Genomic DNA, 20179 nt, shown 5'->3' on the forward strand with positions numbered 1-20179 from the left:
AACTCAAATTTCAATACGATCAAATTTAATATGCAAAATTGTAGATACAGACTTTTTCGAATCGAGCTTTTATATTTATATTTTTTAATCCACTACAGTTTTTTTATTAATAACTATGATAAAGATGAAAATTTCCATTAGGGCCCATAGAGACAAGGTGAAACTTAAAAAAGTTTTTAACGTGCGATGCAACATCACAATGCAATTTCAGGTACTCAATAAACACTTGAAATCCAGCAGCTTTACCGATTCCACTCGAGTTTCGCTAAAAATGATGCTCGGCTATATCATAGCTAGAGCGAAATCTTCTTACAACGGCTTTACTAAAGTTCTATGAAAACAAAGCAGACACGAGGAATTCGCTCCTCGTTGTTCGATTAATAACCCATTGTATTTCGAACAAAAAAAAAGCGCCCAGACAAATCTTATATTCAGCGTAGGACTTGGGATTTATTGAACGGCACAAGTATGCATCTTATATCGTTTTAATATACATAATTGGGGTGTTTGAGTCACATGTTTTTTTTTATTGTGACAACAACTTCTAAAAATAACTTTTGTAAAACCATATCTCCTTTTCTTGTAGTTTATTTAGGTACGTAGTCGTTAACAATTTATAGTAAACAAGAATTTGACGCAATTAAGTCCAATTTGCTCCAATTTATTTATATACCTACACGGTGGACAAATAAAATGGTCAACAACCATTTATAGTTACACAGGATCAAATCTTGATCCGCAGTTCCAGCGTTCTTTGTAAAAACAGTAGCCTGGATCTTTGCTGCATTAAACTGAATCAAATTGCTTCTTCTACCCACTCCAAAATGTTTTCAAAATCGGGGTATTGATGGGACAATGGGGAACACCTGCGTTGACTTCAAACCTTTGTGAAATGTATCCATCGATAGTGACCTTGATGGATCGTTCTTTGAAAAAGCTACTGAGCTAATCGATAAGTGAGAACAACCTGAACAATGGCTGAGACTAAAGCAATTGCATGTTAGTTATTGGGAACCGTCTTTTTTCCTTTTTTTTTTTAGTTGAATCCGACTTACAAAAGCCTTGGCTGACCGCTTTTGTTGAATACCACAAAGACCTTGATCCATTTGAGCAATTCAGAAGTTTCTTTTCCATTATTTCATATATGGATAAAAAACTAAAAAGATTTACTTCTTACAAGCTTGTATTCTAAAATATGATTAGTTGCTAATACAAAAAAAGTTGATATGATCTATTATCCTACAAAGATATCCATAAATTTTTAATGTGAATTTGTATATTTTGACAATTTTTGTATTAATTTGCAATATATAAAAATCCCACTTGATAAAAATAAATATAGATAAACTATAGAATATTGTTAAATTCTTCTACTCTAATGATTATTTAAACTTGCTTCATACGACTAAACAGCTATATCCGTAGAGTTATGAACTGTTCTATTAACTATAAAGTATAATTTTGTTTAAAAGAATTAGGTGCTGAATAATAACAAATGAAAAGGCTATATATTTGATATGCAGAATGAAGAAATTGTTAGGTTAACTCGTCGTTTATAAACACGTTTCCTACTAAGAAATTTCATTTTTTTTGTATTGACCGTACGTAATTTAACACTTGAACATGGCGAAGTTTCATTTAAGTAAGTTTACATATATTATATTAAAATAAAAACTTTATGATTATAAATTATAGGAAAAAAATCAAAACGACAGCCCGCACGTTTAAGATACAAAATCGAGAAGAAAGTACGAGAACACAATCGAAAAATAAAGAAGGAATCGAAAAAAAATCCGAAAAAGGCTAACAAGATTATACAGGTCCCGAATATATGTCCCTTCAAAGAAGATATTCTTAAAGAAGTGGAAGCGCTCAAGAAACAAAAGGAGGAAGAAAAGCAAAAATTGAAGGAAGCGGCAAGATTGGAGAAACAAAAACAAAAAGAAGAACAGAAAAAAGAGAAATTATCGACCGGTCTTCAAGGCCTAGTAGCTAATGCCGAAATACGAAACAAATTACATGAACACCTCACACCAGAAGAAAATACTAAAATCCAGGAATCCAACAGTGAAAATTCGCTCAAGCAATATTATAAGGAATTCAAAAAAGTTATTGAAGCTGCTGATGTTATTCTTGAAGTAGTAGACGCTAGAGATCCACTAGGTAAGCAACATTTCACTTGTTTTAGTAGATTCATATTCAGAGAATATTATATTTTTTATATATCATTTGAATAAAATTTCTTTATAGGTACTAGATGTAAACAGGTCGAACAAGCAGTTTTAGATTTGAAAGGAAACAAAAGATTAGTTTTAGTTTTGAACAAAGCTGATTTAGTACCTAGAGATATTCTAGATCAGTGGTTAAAATATTTGAAAAAATCTACCCCAGCTATTGCGTTCAAAGCTTCTACTCAAAATCAAAGTAAAAAATTAGGTCAAAAGAAATTAACTAAAAACAGCAAAGTTTTACAAAGTTCTAATTGTGTTGGAGCAGAATTATTGTTATCCCTACTAGCCAATTATTGCCGTAACAAGGGTATCAAAACTTCTATTAGAGTAGGAGTGGTAGGATTACCAAATGTAGGAAAAAGTTCAATCATAAACAGTTTAAAAAGATCAAGAGCATGTAACGTTGGTGCAACACCAGGTGTTACCAGGTAAAATTAACAAAAATATTAAATATAATAAATAAAATAAATAATTCCTTTTCAGAGCTATGCAAGAAGTGCAACTAGATTCAAAAATCAAACTTTTAGATTCTCCCGGTATTGTATTTACTTCTGGAAATGATAGTAGCGCTTCTTTAAGAAATGCTGTGCGCATTTCTGCCCTAACTGATCCTATTACACCAGCAAACGCCATTTTACAGAGAGTTACCAAGCAGCAAATGATGGAAATGTATGACATTACTGAATATAGTACTCCAGAGGTATTGTAACATTAAGCTTCTAAAAAATGTCACTTGGTTGATTCCATAAGCCTCATAGTAACAAAAAAACTTGATTTAAGTGTATGGAATTGAACTAATTTTATTTTTTAGGAATTTTATAGTCTTAAAGCTGCAAGAACAGGTAGATTTAAGAAAGGTGGTGTACCAGATGCAGTAGCAGCAGCTAGAGGTCTATTAGAAGATTGGAATAAGTTTGTATTTTTCATTATAAAAAAAACAAATTTCATATATACTTATACTACCCCTTTTACCATAGATGTAGAAGTAACATGTCTTCTCCATTTGGTTCTATCATTCTTTCCTGTTTAGTTCTTTTTCAGTTTATTTGTTATTTACATATTGCATATTCTTATTAGTTTACCTCTTATCATTTATTTCTGTTTCCCATATCGCCTTTACTATTCTGTTCTCCATTCTCATTATGAGTCTTGACCATCTCAAGTTTAAGAAGACAAATTTAAAGAAATTGGTTATAGTACTGGAATGCTATTGTTGTTAACAAACTCTAAACAAAATTCTAAGGTTTATGACTTATGACAGATTTTTCATGTAATAATTTTATTGTAGTGGAAAAATCAAATATTACACTTTGCCTCCCGAAGAACCTCAAAAGGACGTTCACATTAGCGCTTCTATCGTTAATGAAATAGCAAAAGAATTTGACTTAGATAGTTTCGAAACCATGGAAACTGATGTTTTAAATAAGATAGAAAAAGAATCAGACTCCAAAACGAAAGCATTTTTGTTGGAAAGCTTAGGTCCAGTAGATTCGATAGAAGATCCTGTAGAAGAAATGGAAGAAGATGTAGTTGATGATAAAAAATTGGTAAAGTACAATGAAATTTATTGTAATCACCTTTCAGCTAAATTATGAGTAATTTGGCGTCATTTGTTGAGGATAAAGATTTTCCTGAAGGAGGCTATTTTAGTTCCACCATTTCATTTCATCTTAAGGAGGTATTGACAAGATACTGAACTATCAGAAGACATATCATCGTTTCTGGACATGTCGATGTGTTCCTTAGAAGTTTTATCAAATATTAGAGTGTTTTAAATCTGGAGTTTGTCCAGTAAAACTATCTGATCCTTTAGAGTTCACTTCTCCTCCGCTACGCTATCGGAGATAATGTAAATGTCTTCTGAGTTCAAATGTTTATTTCAAAGAGTGGTATGGAGTCCAATAATGCCCAATCTAGCTCCTTGATGTAGTTTCGAACCATTTGGTCCATTGGTTTGTCACTTCTTTTTAGTTTTATTATTTCTAGAATCTTTAAGTGAACTGTCAGACTAACCTAACCTAACCATGACTAAGATTAAAAAATGTCTGAATTATCCTGAGGGTGCCATTATCTGACTATAGGGTGAAGACAAGGTAAATTTAACAGCAGGGTATAGTGACGTATATAGACATGCCAAACAGCCTTTGTTTTTTCATCAGATTTCTGAAAAACTCTAATTTATCCTTTTTGGTGTTTTCGTGATCTAAAATTTAATGTTAATTATTTGTATTTAATATTTTTATCCTTATTTTTGTTTTGTTTTTTATTGTCCATACCAACCCGCTTGTTTATTTAATCAATTCTTTTTTCTTAGGTGTTTTATTTCCATTGCTTATCTACATTTTCACGTCCCAGTTTTGTATATATCCTTGATTTCAGATAAGTGCTTCAACAAATGTCGTTTCGACAAAGAAGAAACAGAAACAAAAAGGTATCCCAAGAGTTAAGAAGGTGAATCCCGAAATGGAACTGGAAGGAAATCAACAACTCAATCAAATTAAAAAGAAGCAATTCAAAAAAGAGAAAAAGGATAGGAGACGTAGGGATAAAGTGGCCCAACAATTATCTATAGGATTAGATAATTTTTCATTGAACGGCACTAAAGATAAAGATACATTGGAAAATTATGATTTTGATACAGATTTTGTTTCAAAATAAATGTATTGATTTTATAATTACAATGTTGGTTTTAATATTAATAATAATATAAAAAATATGATATAAAATTATAATGCTAAAATTAAAAATCTTCTGGAGGTTTATAATCTGGTAGTATCTCCCATACTTTTGAACGCCATTTCGCTTTTTTCAGTTCTTTAGCTTTTTCAAGCTCATTAACAGTCTTCAAGGATCTCCAGAGGTAGAAGTAATGGAATAACAACCGTCTAAAAAGAAAAACACAATTAGGGGGTCCAAAAAAAAATTTAGGGGTTTAAAATGTACCTTTTAAAATGAGTCTCGGCTATTTTCAAATTTTTATGCTCTCTCATGTACTGAATACAAACGTAACGATTCCAGTGGATAAATATGTTACTTGTTAAACGAAAATCGAAAAAATCTTCAGCTACTTGCATATTTCTTATACTTTCAAAGCGTACCTAAAATAAAGGAACAAGTATTGATACGAGAGCCTTGGAATGACTCTTAACAAAATTTGAATCTAATAAATACATGTGTTTTTCAAATCGTATTAACATAAAAACTGTCTGCCATTTGGTGATGCATAACAAGAATGCCTGAAAAGTACTCATAATATCCTTTACTGTATTTTGTATTGAAAACTGTCGTTGAAAAAAATAAGAATTGGGGTATAATAAACTAGAACTTTACCTTCTGCCAGATTTTCAAGCTTGTCCTCAACAGTACATACTCAAAATGCGCATCGGCCTTTTGATATTTTAATTTGTAAGTACTCTCTACCAAAATTTGCCAATTATCGAAACATTTTTTCATAGTTTTATGTTGATAATGTTCCACCGCAACGAAATTATTCTTTCTAGCAATTAGAATGTTTTTAAAAAGTTTCCTCAAATTTTGTTTGAGTAACAGTTTATTGTGGAAACCAACAGCTTTGTTCAATTTTTCCATGTATTTTTGTTTATTTGCTTGTCTAATCTTTTCGGCTTCCAGCTCTTTTTGTCGTCTCTCTTTCATCAACTCCAAACTTCTTCTCTTTTCTTCTTCTTCTAGTACTCTTTTCTTCTCAATTGCTTCTTGTAACATTTTTTGTCGGGCTTCTTCAATTATTCGCTTCCTTTCTAAAATCATTTCGCGATTTTGAGCTCGTTCTAAAGCTCTGTGCTCTAGTTTTTGAACAATTTTCGGGACTCTATGTGAATTTACTAAAAATCTTGATTCGTCTGATAGGATCAAAGGAATTTTGTATTTGATTTTTGTGGAACAATTACCAAATATTTCGCGAATATTAGTTTTTGTATTTTCTATAGATTTAAGTAGATCGTCACTGATTATACCTACTTTCAAATCTTGTATTATTTTACTTTGTTCTTCAAGTTTGGCCTTTTGCATTTGAATGATAGTTTTTTGTGCGTCGTACCTATTTTTGTAAATAGTGGAAGTTTCTTTAAAAATATGTTTGGGTTTTTCGAGAAAACTTTCGTCAGATTTGGAATCTTCTAGTTTTTTCAATTTTTCATTTTTTCTATTTCGCTTCTTCAATTTCTTTATTAATGCTTCTAACTTCAATTGTTGATTTTGCTCATTTTCTCTTTCTTTAACGAGGTCTCGTTTCAATAATACCGCATTTTTCCATATATTAAAATATTTTTGTAATAAATATTTCGTTTCATCATTTAATTTCATTGTTGTTGGTTTATTGTCTAAAAGTTTTGGCAATACATCTCCAAATAATGAATCCAAAGTTTGTATAGAGACATATTCAGATTTTGAAGCTTTAATTTTTTTATTAAAACTATTATTTTTCGGATTAGGTAAATCTTTCCAGAACAATTCGTTTTTCCAATCTAGAACTTTTGCGTACTTTTTAGTACATGTAGAATTGTATAGTTTATTTATTTTTTCAAAATCCTCATTTTCTGAAACTCTGAAAATAGAAATATTTGAAAATCGGATAACTATCTTTCTGATATAACTTTTAATAAACGAAAATCAATGGAAATCATTAATATATTTATTCAATCTTACTAGATAACCGAGATTATCGACTTCAATCAACAAAATTTTCCTGGGGAACTTAGTTTTACGACAATTTACTTGTAAACAAATCACTAATGTGAAAAATATCAATACCTCGTATCTTCTAATATAATATCTTGATGCTCAGACATTTTATTTATTTTTGTTTGTATTCCATTTACCTATAAAAAGCAGTGTTTTCGTATCTGAAATATATTTTGACATTATTACTATAGAAACAGACACTAAATACAATGGAAGTTATAATCTATATTTTGTTTAAATATATCTCAAAAATAAAATTTGTGCAACCAAATCAAATCACTATTAATGTTGAAGTTTACAAACAAACGGTCGCAACTAAGTTGGAGTTTCTGGAACCGTTGACGATATTCATACTGAATAGACTGTTTACACCAACACTCACAATTACACTGTCTGACGCGCGTTTCGATAACCAAGTTAAGGTAAACTGTAAAGTTTACTTTCAGTCTCTGAAGAGGATAACTTGGTTATCGAAACGCGCGCCAGACAGTTTAATTGTGAGTGTTGGTGTAAACAGTCTATTCAGTACAAACGGTCGTTCATATTAACCGGTCTTAAAAAGAGAACTTGCGAAAAAATGTTAAAAACTCAAATTTGGCAGTTGACATATAACAAGAAGATGGAGTCTGACAAGGTGAGATAGGTGTATAATAATATTTTGGAAATTTTTAATTTTTAAAACCCAGTAGTGAATAGAATTGATAACATAAAATAGAGATTAAGCATAAATTGATTATCAATTTTAAAAAATAAAATATCCTTATTACTTTTGTTATAACATTGATTGAATCTTTAGGATTAAATGGATTCTGTGTATATTCCAGATATTCATATTTTTAAATTGTGTTGAGAATTTGAAAAAAATAAACTAACAATTCAGTAGTATAATTTGTTTCCAGATATGTTTGTTTATGTAACACAAATAAATCACAATGGACACTATTATTGAAGGGCCCCAAGATGAAAAGGGTCATCTACAAGACATTAGTATTATTGATACTACTGGTTGGACTTCGCAAGCAGAACAAATTGTCAACAATTCAACACTTCTATATATAGCAGTATATCTTTTTTTAAATATAATTATCGAATATCTTATTTAAATTACTTTTTAGGTTGAATATGTTAAAGATTACAAAGTTGTCGATCCAAATACACCAGTAACTTCTCAAAATGAAGTTTATTCAGAGTTTGATTCTCATGTGAGCCCTCTTGATCCTAACATGGGTTCTGTAGCTAATTACAGCCCTGTTTATAATGATTCCCCAGCGGAGTATAACCCAGTAGTAATTCACCAACTTGTAACTCAAGATGGTACTGTACAAAACGAACAGTTCATTAGTAGCTTGAATACTTCTTCAATTGACACCATACCTACAGTTTTATGTAATAATGACGTTAGAGGAGTCAGTAGCGATTATCTACAAATGGTTAATTCAAATGAAACTAATATCGTAACTACTTCTAATAGCGAAACATTGGAACAAAAGGTAGAACTTTTAATAACGGACGAAACAACAGGTATGTCCAAATTGTATTTTAGAACAAATTTTTATATTGGTATTTGTATGTTCTTCTACAGTCTTGTTCCACAATTATGGGATTTCTTATTATTTTTGGCCACCTCGATAGCTCTCATACAAGATACTAGTTACAAGATAATAATTTAAGTTTGTTTATATAATATGTAATTAATTATGTTTATTTAAAATGTGCATGGTAAAAAAACTGAATACTAAATTGTTTTTTCTTAATAAAATCTAGAGTATTGGCTTCAAAATGATATAAAATATTGTAATGTTTCTTGTTCTCACAATTCAACAATATGTTATAATCAGCAACTACCCTTTTTATGTGTTTTTACAAAAGTGCTAGTTAGGGACAACTGACCCTTATAAAAGGTTATCTACCTGACCCACTACTACCAGTTAGCAATTAGGCATCAGCCAAAACACATCTCCCTTAACAATAAACAAGAAGTCTATCGGAAACTGAACACAACAAGTGGTGAAGCTGCTCAAGCAGTCACCCTATTGCATTAAGTCCAGAGTCAACAAGAAGTGGCCAGTGCACTGAACATGAGTCAGTCTGCTGGTGTTATCAAGAGACTGGTAACTTTGAACTTGTATTTTTTTACTGTTCAAAATTATAGCCCTTTTTCATTGTTTAGGATTCTTTTTCGTTTGATATTTTTTCTTTACCATAAAAACAACTCAATAACAACATAGAACACTAAAACTAATGGCTTTAAGATGCTAAAATCAGAAATAGAATGGAAGTGAAGTTAAAGTCATTGAAGTAGGCATTAAAAGTAAAAGTGATAATATTGTGCAATTTGCTGAACTAGTATAAAATAGTATAAGAACTGTTTTTGAAATATGTTACTCATCTGTGTTATATTATTTGGGTTTTCAGGAATATCTTATAGCGTCGATGCACAAGAATTATTGGTGGAGCCTTGTCTACAAGACGAACATCAACTTTTAGAATCCTTGGCGCCAGATCCGATATTGGAATCAGATCTCCTGACGCTCGACGATAGAACATTGAAATCAGAATTAAATGATAATTTGGATGTATGCCCCAATGATATTGCAACAGTTAATACCGAAGCTGTGAATAATTATATTAATAATTTATCTGAAGCAAATGAATCTCCTAGACTTAATTCATATAAAATGGTAACTAGACCAAAGAGAAATGGTGTTGACTCTGAAGATAACATATGTAAGTATAATGGAAATTATTTGCTTATTATATGAATTGGGATTTGTAATTTTTTTACAAAAATCAATAATAATTGCATTATTGAAAAATTAATACAGTAACTTAGCTGGTTTGAAAGCTTTAATAGTCTCTCAAGAATATATACAACTGGTTGGTCTATTTAAACATTTTAATACCAAAACATAGCTGTAAATTCCTGATTGATCTTAACATCAGTTAACACATTCTCAAAAGTTCTAGAAAATAAAAAAACAAAATAAATTAATAGACTTTCATAGAAATTATACAAAAGTAGGAATGTAAATAAGTCGTTTGCAATACAAACTGATATAAAAACAAATTCTGGTTCCAACGTGAAGATGAGTTACATGAGGATACAGCTAAGTTTAGTTTTGTCATAAAATAAAATAATTTTTAGCCATGGCACTATTAGTAACTTGGTTATATCAACTTTGAACTGCTAATTTTTGATTTTATTTTTGGTTGTAAGCCCACAATATATGAAAAGTTGGAATATTTAGAATCACATCTAGTGCAGCATTTTCTCACGTGTGTACATATGTAGACTTTGAGGTCATAGTTATACTGACATGTGTTTCGATAACAAGTTTTCTTTTTCAGAGACTTAAGTTAAACGGTTTAACTTCAGTCTTTGAATACGATATCGAAACACAGGTTAGGGGCAGTGTAATTGTGAGTGGTAATATAAACATTATGGAAAATGGGTGGATGTAACATTAAATTTATTTTTCAGTATCTTGTGTTTATAGTATCATAGACAAACCTATTTTGACAAGAGCCAGAGCATCTCTTCCTGAATCATATTTAGTTCTAGGCAAGGCAACTGAAGGTAAATATTAAAATTTTAGATTACATTTGAATAATATAATAAATTTTTTTTCTAGAAGATGCAGTTTTTGCGAAAAAAGTTATTCCAAAAAGAACACAGTTCGGTCCTCTTGAAGGCGTTCTTGTACCAGCTGATATATCTAAATTAGAAGAAGATAAATTGGTATTTTTTATAGAAATTGATGGAGGGCTTTATAAGATAGATACAAATGATGAAAGTAAGTAAATTTTAGTATTCCTGGTGCCAAATATTACTCTGCATATCAGCTTTTATTTAAACGTGTATTTTAGATACTTCGAATTGGATGATGTTTGTAAGGCAGGCGACGACTTTTGAAGAACAAAATTTAATTATAACACAAGAAAATAATTGTATTTATTTCACCTCAACTACTACAATTATGCCAAAGCAAGAATTAAAGGTAATTATACCTTTAATACGTTATCAAAACCTCTATTGAAATTTTTTTAATAAATTGTTGAAGGTTTGGTACAGTAGCCTGTACGCGCAATATTATGATCTACCTACATTCCAACCTATAAAGGAGCTTTCTTGGCATTGTTACGAATGTCCAACAAAATTTGAAACTTCCGAAGAATTACAAATCCATCTTGATACACACGATACAGTAAAAGACGAAAATATCAAACCTAGAAAAAAGAAATATTTCCATAAAAAGATCCATAACGAGACTGTTGAATGTCAGATTTGTCACGAGATGTTTTTCCAATACAATTACAATTTTTTGAAACTCCACATCAATCAAAAACATCAACTACCAAAAGGAACAGTCGAGGAATACTTTACTATAGTAAAGTGAGTACAAAGTACAACAATGCTGAAACAACATCGTTTCTTGTCTTTTAATTTATTTATTCAAAGCTAATTTTAATCTGTCTAATGAATTCGTTGTCCACAAACTTTTAGGAATGTTTTAAAATAATATTTCAATATTTGTTTCTTTGTTAAACCAAATTCCGTATCGTTTTATTTTTAGCTAGTAATAAATTTGATTACAGAAGTAAAGCAAATGTAACATACAACCACTCGCCCCTTTTTGATCCAGAGACGTTATTTTCTTCTTCTGGTAGTAACTTTTATTGGAAAGTAATAACAGCATAAACGAAAAAGGAGATATCAAAGATTGCTTTCAAATATTCAACTATACCCCTTGTCTATGTATGACGAGTTGACAAATCCTATATTAAACAATATGTAATACTTATATCAAAAAAAAAGAACAACCACCGTCTGATGCCTTTAGTCACATTCATTGTCAATATCATTTTTGAGTCTGTTAACATCATCAGCGACCATCAATACCATTTTCATAAACATAGATCAAGCAGAGATCTCCTGGTCTATGTCACCAGCTTAAACACTGAAGATCTAGACAAATATGGGGAATCCAGAGCAATTGTACTCGAGGGATTTTGACAGGGTTTGGCATGTCAACCTTCTAAATAAATTAAGATAGTACGGTTGATTCTGCTCGGCTTCCAATCATACCCTAATGATCCTAGAATCAATACAGAAGATCCACAGTTGAAAAGAAACTTGGACAACATAGAGTATAAAAGAAAGGTATGTGACCTGATTCTGTTCTACCAATACTACCATGGCAGATGTAGTACACTGAGGTCGCCTGCAGGAGTAGTTCTAGCCTTTGAAATCACCTTCAAAAGCACGTCTAAAACACTAAAATATACAGAAGTCGTATAATCAATATCCACAGGCATCTTCTCAAAATCTCTTCTGCTTTTGCGTTAAATCGTATTACAATCTTATACTGGTCACACACGTTTAGTTTAACCTCTATGGTTATGGTCATTTGGGCGGAGGTTCAATTGGTGTCATTGATTTGGTTTTCCTTGTAACGATTTTTTTAAATTGTAAAAGTGACAAATTCATTTATTCTGTAGTCCTATATTTTTAATTATATACATTCTTAAAATATATATCTAAGGTGTAATATATAATAATATTTCCTCGAATTCGATTTGTCTTGATGAATATTTATTGTTTCAGCAATTTTAAATGTGACAAATGCACTAGTACTTTCAGGTCTGAAAGTTTATTGAAAATTCACAGTTACAAACATAATCCCGATACATCTGAGGAACAAACGAACCATGTATGTCCGGATTGTCAAAAAAAATTTCCTAGTCAATGTCAATTAGTGTTGCACGTCATGCAACACGCCATATTAATCAAACCGCAACCAAAAAAGTACAAGTGTTCAATTTGTTACAGTATATTTTCGAAACCCGAACGATTACAGGTATTATAATTTTTATTTTAGTAGAATTAACGAAAAAGGATCTTTTTGATACTTTAAATTAAATGAATTGCAATGAAACAAATATATTAGTTGGGCTTATGTACTCAACTACATTTTATCATAAGTTTTTGATTTCATATATTTTTTATACTTGTTTGTCTATTTCTTTTTATTGCTTGTCTTATCTATTTTTGATCTTACTTATCTTTTTTAGCCCATCTCCAGATCAGTCCTCTTTTCCATTCCCGTTTGAGTCTACTTCTTTTCTTCTTTTTGTTTGTTTCAGTTTCCCTTACCTGTTCTGTCCTCCTTCAATCTCACTATGTGTCCAAACCATCTCAACTATTGTTTAAGTGTCTTTTCCAATTTATTTATTAGTATATTTTCAAAACCTTCGTTTATATGTATAAAAAAATTTTACATTATCGTTGTTGTGAGAGAATCATAGCTAGTCCGACCCTGCTGTTTATTTATATTACTAACAAATGTTCCATAACATGGCAACGTAAACAAACTGCAGGGTCGAACTTACATCGATGATACAACTTCAAATTAATCTCTTATATTTGATTCGTCATTCCTATTGAATAAAATTATTATTGTTTTTAATTTTCCAAAGTGCCTTTTTCAATTTATTTATCAGTATATTCTCAAAATCTTACTTTATCCGTATAAAAAAATTTTACATTATCGTTGTTGTGAGAGAATCCGAGCTAGTCCGACCCTGCTGTTTATTTATATTACCAACACTAAAACACGGCAACGTAAACAAACTGCAGGATCGGATTTACTCACATCCACTGTTATTAATTTCTGTTGAATTATTTGTGTATTGTTACTTGATTTGATTAATAAACAGTGATTTTATAGAAAGTAAATATTTTATATGTTTCAGAAACACATGGTTGTTCATGGTTCGGACGATAACAAACCTCTACAATGTAAAACGTGCAATAAAAGATTCTTGACTAATTCGGCTTTATCTTGTCATTTGAAAACTCATTTTATTGGAAAGAAAGCTTTCGAATGTCCGATATGTAAAGAAACGTTCGACCACGTGTTAAAACTAAAACTGCACGTTCCCAGTCATTGTCAAAATAATTCTTTCACATGTCCCCATTGCAATAAAATTTTTAAAAAGTACAGTATTATAAGGAAACACATAAGGGCATTCCATTGCGAAAGGATTCACGAATGTACGAATTGTACCAAAGTTTTTCCCACATTGGATAAATTGAGGATGCATTTGCTTAAACATTCCGATCACAGAGAATTTTTGTGCGCTAATTGCGGAAAACAATTCAAAAGGAAAGACAAATTAAAGGAGCATTGTAAAAGGATTCATTCCGAGGAGAGGGAGAATACTATTCCGCAAGATAAAAATACAAAGCAACTCAAAAAGTGTATGCCAAAAGTTGAACCTACAGATTTTCACAGATTTATATATAAATGTCATAGTTGTATGGTTGGATTTAAACGAAGAGGTAAGTCAATACTATAACACATCTTTTTCTTTTAAACATAAATCTGTCTATTATATTTTTCAGGAATGCTTGTAAACCACTTAGCTAAGAGACATCCGGACATTAGACCGGAATCGGTTCCAGAGCTTAATTTACCAATTTTGCAAACTACCCGTGATTATTATTGCCAGTATTGTGAGAAAGTTTACAAGAGTAGCTCTAAGAGAAAAGCGCATATTTTGAAAAATCATCCCGGCGCAGCGTTACCTCCGAGCAATAGAAAACAAGGTTCCCTTCAAGAAGTTTCTGGTCTTCCCAATCCCACTTTTTCCCAAACGGTCGGTAGTATCACCACCAGACCTCAAAATTGTAAATGGTGTCACAAGCAGTACGCGAGTAAGGCAAAATTATTACAACACCAAAGAAAAAAACATCGTGAACTACTAATCAGTGATGAAGTTAAAGATATTCCTCAAAATAATAACGGAATTGAATTAATGAACGAGAAAATTGATCAAAAAAGAGACGATAATGATGCCGTTACAGAATTCGATAAAGTTGTAGAAAATATGATTAGCGGTGAGCTGGATTACAATTTGGAAGAAGAAGGAGAGTATTGTCATTTAGCTATCAATGAAAATGAGAGTTTTATTGAAACTAACGAATTGGAAAATCCAAATTCTCACTTATACCGTTTATTGACAACAGCCAACAATGGTAAGTGAAGATATTTTATAAATATATTCATTAGTACTATAAACATGGAATTATGTATGTGTTTGTACTTTATAATTAGTTTCTTTTACCTCATTTCATCTCATTTATGAACGTTGGTAATTATTTATTATGTCACCTATTAAGTTGTTTTAAACACCTACAGCTTTGGGCTCTAACAAACCCCTGTATCTGTTCCGGCTTCAAAAATATTAAATATTTGTTTGTATAGACTACTTGTTGGAAGCTTTCAGTAACAAAGCATTCTGGAACCTAGTAAACTGTTTCTCCTCCTTAAGTGCTCCTTTTAAAAAAGCTAGTGAAGAAATTTAGGTTGGTTGTATTAAGATTCACATAATTTTTGAATCTAATGGGGAGCATGAAGGCTGCGGACTGATAAAAGTCATACACTTCAGTATGACCATTCCAATGATCCTATCATTGCCACATGCTTCTTTTGTCGGCTTTAAGAGGGCTCAGGATTCTGATAGCTTTTGCCAAGTTTATTTCCTCAGATCTTTCGATAATTAAAATTTGTGCTTGTAAGTTGATCTAAATGATCCAGAGCTAGCTTCCGTGGTGGTTTTGCAATTATATCAAATGCCATCAGTCATATAACAAATTCCAAAGCATTCTAGTACAACTCCTGTAGTGGAATAAAAAAAACCTCCAAATAGTAGTAGTAATGGAAGAAAGTAGAATTCCATGTTTTTTATTAACTTTGATTATAATTTTTAGGAATGTTACCACCTCGTTGAAAAGATTGAACTCGGTGTAAATGGGAATTATTCTGTGGCTCATTGTCATGAGTATTTCATTCAAGTTCCGAGTGATTTTGTCTGCAATTCCGACCGTAGGATGGACCCTGCGCGTTTACATCAACAGAATTAAGAAGGATACGGTTGATCTTTTAAGAAATATTTAAAGAAGTATTAGATTTTATTGGTAATAAATTGTCAGTTTGTTATATGAAAAAGAGAAAAATAAGTCTGACTTAACTAAAATTGTGAAATGTAGATAATCGATTCGATTCAATTTCCAAATACTTTCATATTGCTTATTGATATTACCTATTTGGAATTGGAAATGTGTGTGAATTTAAATAAATTGCTGTTGCCTTTTTCTCTCCAGATATATTTTTCCTTTAAAAATTAGATTCCCCACTAAATTCCGTTTCTATATATTCTTAAGCTCTCCATATTTGAAAATTCAATTAAATATACAAAAAATTTACTTAGTACCATTTATTTCATGTCCACTTTTCCTTGGTCATTTGAACTACTAACGTTACTTTTGTAACTTGTGACTATAGGTAATAGATTTGAAATTACTTTAATCATCTTAGTTAGTGCATTTGTGATCTTAAGCATCTTATATATATATATATATATATATATATATATATATATATATATATATATATATATATATATATATATATATATATATTTCTAATATAATACTTTTCTTCCTGAGTTGGAATTTCTGGAACTGTAGAACACACTGTTTACACCAACCCTCTTAGTACTTTTGTTCCTGGCTGATTTTTCAATATTTTCTCGTATCTATGATCGTTTTGTGTCTTTTCTAGTTGTTTTCGATACTTTAAATTGTGATGTATCCGCTTCATTTTCATGGAAACAAAATCTGGACAATCAAATTTATACCTCAATCGTTTCCATGTGTGGATAAGGTTATGATAAACTACATACTCAATCCACTTAATAATTTATTTTTGTTGTCTGTTATCAGTACTTTTGAATATTGAATTTGCACCATATAGTGAAAACTATAGATAAAGTAGCAATTAGTGATTATAGTCGTTTTCCAATTGCACAATTTGAGCATCCTTAATTTTTTTTTACCATATTGATGACTTTTTAATCTATTTTTTAAATACTGAGATGTCTGTCCTATGTTACAATCATTATTTAATATATATTATTACTCCTTTGGTTTTTAGGTGTTTAGATTTGAGTTTAATGAAATATATCGATTATATATTGTGTCCTTTATGACTCATAGTGTTTCAACAGTTGTTATGAAAGTCCTTTTACATATAATAAGGAAAAATGTTTTATGTTTAGTTTTTTAATTAACTACATTATCTACTACTACATTTGAAGATTTATCATATTTTTATGGTAACTTTTTTCTTTTAATTCGGTTTTTGCTTTTTGAATAACCGAGGATTCAGGATCTGGCAGTTAGATAGCTTTATCAGCTATTTATGATCTTTTTTGTGACATAGGATGATATGAATTTATGTTGGAATACCTTAAATTGGTTCTATTTACCAGTCTATTGTTATTGTTAAATTTGTATTTCAATTTTAATTTATTTTATTTAACTAATTTTCTATATCAAAAGTGACCTTTACCTTGTTTGGTAAAATGTTTTTTGACCTATTGCAGCTGGTTGAAAATTCTATCAAGTTTTCTTTTTATAGAACCCAGCATTCAGTGCCTTTATGCATCTGATCTAAATATGCTATTTTGGTATTGATTTTCCATTAATTTCCTTTGAGTACAAGCTCTATTCGTTAACTTGTTGATGTGATTAAATTCTTTTATTTAGAGTATCAAAAATAGGGCGAATTGTGTGTATGTCCTACCTTCGCATTTTTTTCTTCCAGGTTATCGACATTAAAATATTAATTGTTAATTCTACCATCTCTAATCGCCAATTCCAAACTAAGTGGTTTAGGGTACAATGGTGTTTAACGGTACTTCACTAGGAACTTTTCATTTAATTATGGGTGTTATTAATAAAACTTCATTATTCACTCGAATGCTTCATATTAATAATTATCAACCTCTATTTAACAGTACAATTCAAAACTTAAGATGAGTGGCCGTAGATGCCTCAAAATCAATTGATTGATTTTTCAAAAACCATGTGTGCTCTGTTTAGGTTGTCTTAAAAGACTTTACACTTTAGCCCTTGAAACTTCTATAAGTTTTGTTATGTTGAAGATAAAAGAGGATGCAATACTTTTTAAAAACAGTGTATATTGAATTAAAAATTTGGAAATTCAATTTATAAAATGAGTGTCACAAAAATAATTGTTTCGTTAATTGTATTTAAATCAAAATAAATAAAGAAACGTGAATAATCTTGAAAAATACCGTGTGCACTGGGATTTTTTAGTTAAAAAAAATTCTTCACAACAAATAATAGCAATATACATTGTGAAGTTAAAATAGAATTTAATTGAAGATGTACAATAGCTCATAATTTTAAAAATCAATACAAAGTTAATAAGCAATATGGAGTTTTATTGAATACAGTCTTAAAATTATGAACAATGCTATTATTACAAAATATATACTTTTTCTGCTATTAAAATATCGTTTTATTTCTACCTCGAAAATAAATACAGAGTGTCGCAAAACATAGTCCAACCGAATAATTTGCAGTATAAATTAGATTTTAAGAAAATGCTCGTTTTTTGTTTTAAGGTATTTTCACTATACTTACTTGAGGCTATTATTAACCCCCTTCTCCAAATCATTACAATCGTTCATAATTACATAGATATCAAAACCTATCACTTACTAAGTTCATTGTTTGTATGTATATATAGATTTGGGGTCTCTTATACATTGTGACAGAAAGAAATGATTGAGTCCCCCTCTCTTGCTGCTATACTGGTGAACCCAGTGTTTTCAGTACTAATTTCATTAAAGCTACCTCTCAATTTATTTGAGTTACCTCTTAGAGCTATTGAAATAAGAAATACTCTTGGCAAAAATGAAATCTGAGGAGAAATATAGGAAATTAATCAAAATTATTTTTAGTTTGCTTTTAAAACCCTATTTTGAATATTTTTCATCAAATTTCCTCCAATAGTAGTTGAAATGTTTTTTATTTAGTAATCTATCCGTTAATTTTACTGGGGAGAGTGATATATACAAGAAAGACATGAAAACAGTTGTATAAAAAAATCAAACTACAAAAAAAAATTTATTCAATGTATATTTATTTTTTCCCTTTCGCCTTCATTTGTATCCTCCTATTCTTACCCATCCTTTGTTTACCTCCTGATTTTCCTTTACCTCCAGATTTTTGTTTACTTCCTTTACCTTTATTACTAAATTTCCTTTCCTTTCCCGGTTTTCCAGGATTTGTAAATTCACTTATGTCTCCTGCACTATCTCTTGTATTTCTCTTCATTCCTCTCTTTTTGCCACCAAATCCAAACTTCTTATCTTTCATCTTTTTCTTTTCAGCCAACTTCTTAGCTGATAATTTACCTTTGCCGTCGAGGAAATCTAGATCTTTAGATAAACCTTTTCTAACTTTTTTAACTTGGGCGAGCATTTCTTTCTTTTCTTGTGATCTCTGTAATTTTGTTTGAACTTGAAGCATTTTTCCTTCTTTTCTTTGCTGTCTAAGTTGCTTCACGTGTTCGCTCCTCTTTTGCTGTTGTTGTTTTTTCATTAAATGTTCTCTAATTTTTTGCATATGTTCATCAGTTTTTGCCATTTCCGCAAAATAATCATCAGGTCTGAAATTAATAAAATTAAAATACAAAATGAAAAAAAATTATGGTTACCTTTTAGTAGGGAGACCCATTTGTTTTAATTTAGGTATAGCTTCCAAAGTACACGCCTGTGCTTGCCTATGAAACATCATCTCTCTTTTAAAATCATTTAAAACTGGATCTTCCTTTGGTGAAAACTGAGGTAATTTTTTGTTGTTTCTCAACTCATTGCTTCTCTTTTCTTCTTGTGTTAACATTTCAGCGACTAGTTCTGGAGCTAGCGGTGCTTCTGCATTTATACAATCCAGCCTTTCTATCCATGCTAAATCGAGTTTAATTTCTTCGAGTTTTTGTTTTAAGCCGCTCTAAAAATAATAAAAATGTTACCATCAAATTTATACTGATCAATTTCCAAGAGCTTACTATATTGTTGACGAATTGTTTAGGAGCCTGTTCTACTTTATTGAAACCTGGCTTGAGACGGCCCTCAGCAAAAGCTTGTTGAAGCTACAATATAAATATACAATAAATTATGAACATGAGTAAAAACACTATAAATACCTCTAAATCGCTATCACTTAACTCAGAATCACTAGAATTCATATTGATGGTAATTTTTATCCAATAAAATATTCTTAATTCATGTGCTTTTAATCTAAATAAATGCACGATAGAAATATGAGTTATAAATGTTTGAACTCTTCTTCTTTTTGAAATGCAAACATA

At 30.5% G+C, this 20179-nt stretch overlaps 4 protein-coding genes across 4 annotated transcripts; 2 read left to right on the plus strand and 2 right to left on the minus strand.

Annotated features, from left to right (window-relative positions):
- Positions 1 to 1472: 1472 nt before the first annotated feature.
- LOC130443808 (guanine nucleotide-binding protein-like 3 homolog) lies at positions 1473 to 4912 on the plus strand. The gene is made up of 7 exons (XM_056778656.1): positions 1473 to 1642; positions 1696 to 2163; positions 2251 to 2659; positions 2715 to 2931; positions 3043 to 3143; positions 3520 to 3778; positions 4611 to 4912. Exons 1-7 carry the CDS (start codon positions 1624 to 1626, stop codon positions 4887 to 4889), a joined length of 1752 nt encoding a protein of 583 aa, XP_056634634.1. The 5' UTR covers positions 1473 to 1623; the 3' UTR covers positions 4890 to 4912.
- Positions 4913 to 4971: 59 nt separating this feature from the next.
- On the minus strand, positions 4972 to 7286 carry LOC130443809 (merozoite surface protein 9). The gene is made up of 4 exons (XM_056778657.1): positions 7002 to 7286; positions 5562 to 6795; positions 5175 to 5329; positions 4972 to 5116 (listed from the first exon to the last, which is right to left on the minus strand). Exons 1-4 carry the CDS (start codon positions 7037 to 7039, stop codon positions 4972 to 4974), a joined length of 1572 nt encoding a protein of 523 aa, XP_056634635.1. The 5' UTR covers positions 7040 to 7286.
- Positions 7287 to 7414: 128 nt separating this feature from the next.
- On the plus strand, positions 7415 to 16205 carry LOC130444079 (PR domain zinc finger protein 10-like). Its single transcript, XM_056779065.1, has 12 exons — positions 7415 to 7566; positions 7832 to 7993; positions 8048 to 8453; positions 9348 to 9659; positions 10414 to 10509; positions 10565 to 10726; positions 10800 to 10930; positions 10994 to 11325; positions 12538 to 12790; positions 13686 to 14274; positions 14338 to 14970; positions 15706 to 16205. Exons 2-12 carry the CDS (start codon positions 7865 to 7867, stop codon positions 15723 to 15725), a joined length of 3063 nt encoding a protein of 1020 aa, XP_056635043.1. The 5' UTR covers positions 7415 to 7566; positions 7832 to 7864; the 3' UTR covers positions 15726 to 16205.
- Positions 16206 to 16332: 127 nt separating this feature from the next.
- On the minus strand, positions 16333 to 20166 carry LOC130444080 (probable rRNA-processing protein EBP2 homolog). Its single transcript, XM_056779066.1, has 4 exons — positions 20015 to 20166; positions 19877 to 19960; positions 19526 to 19818; positions 16333 to 19477 (listed from the first exon to the last, which is right to left on the minus strand). The coding sequence occupies exons 1-4, from the start codon at positions 20054 to 20056 to the stop codon at positions 18949 to 18951; spliced, it is 948 nt and encodes a 315-aa protein (XP_056635044.1). The 5' UTR covers positions 20057 to 20166; the 3' UTR covers positions 16333 to 18948.
- Between the last annotated feature and the right edge of the window lie 13 nt (positions 20167 to 20179).

This window comes from Diorhabda sublineata, chromosome 5 (assembly GCF_026230105.1).
Source record: "Diorhabda sublineata isolate icDioSubl1.1 chromosome 5, icDioSubl1.1, whole genome shotgun sequence".
In the NCBI taxonomy this organism is placed as follows: domain Eukaryota; kingdom Metazoa; phylum Arthropoda; class Insecta; order Coleoptera; family Chrysomelidae; genus Diorhabda; species Diorhabda sublineata.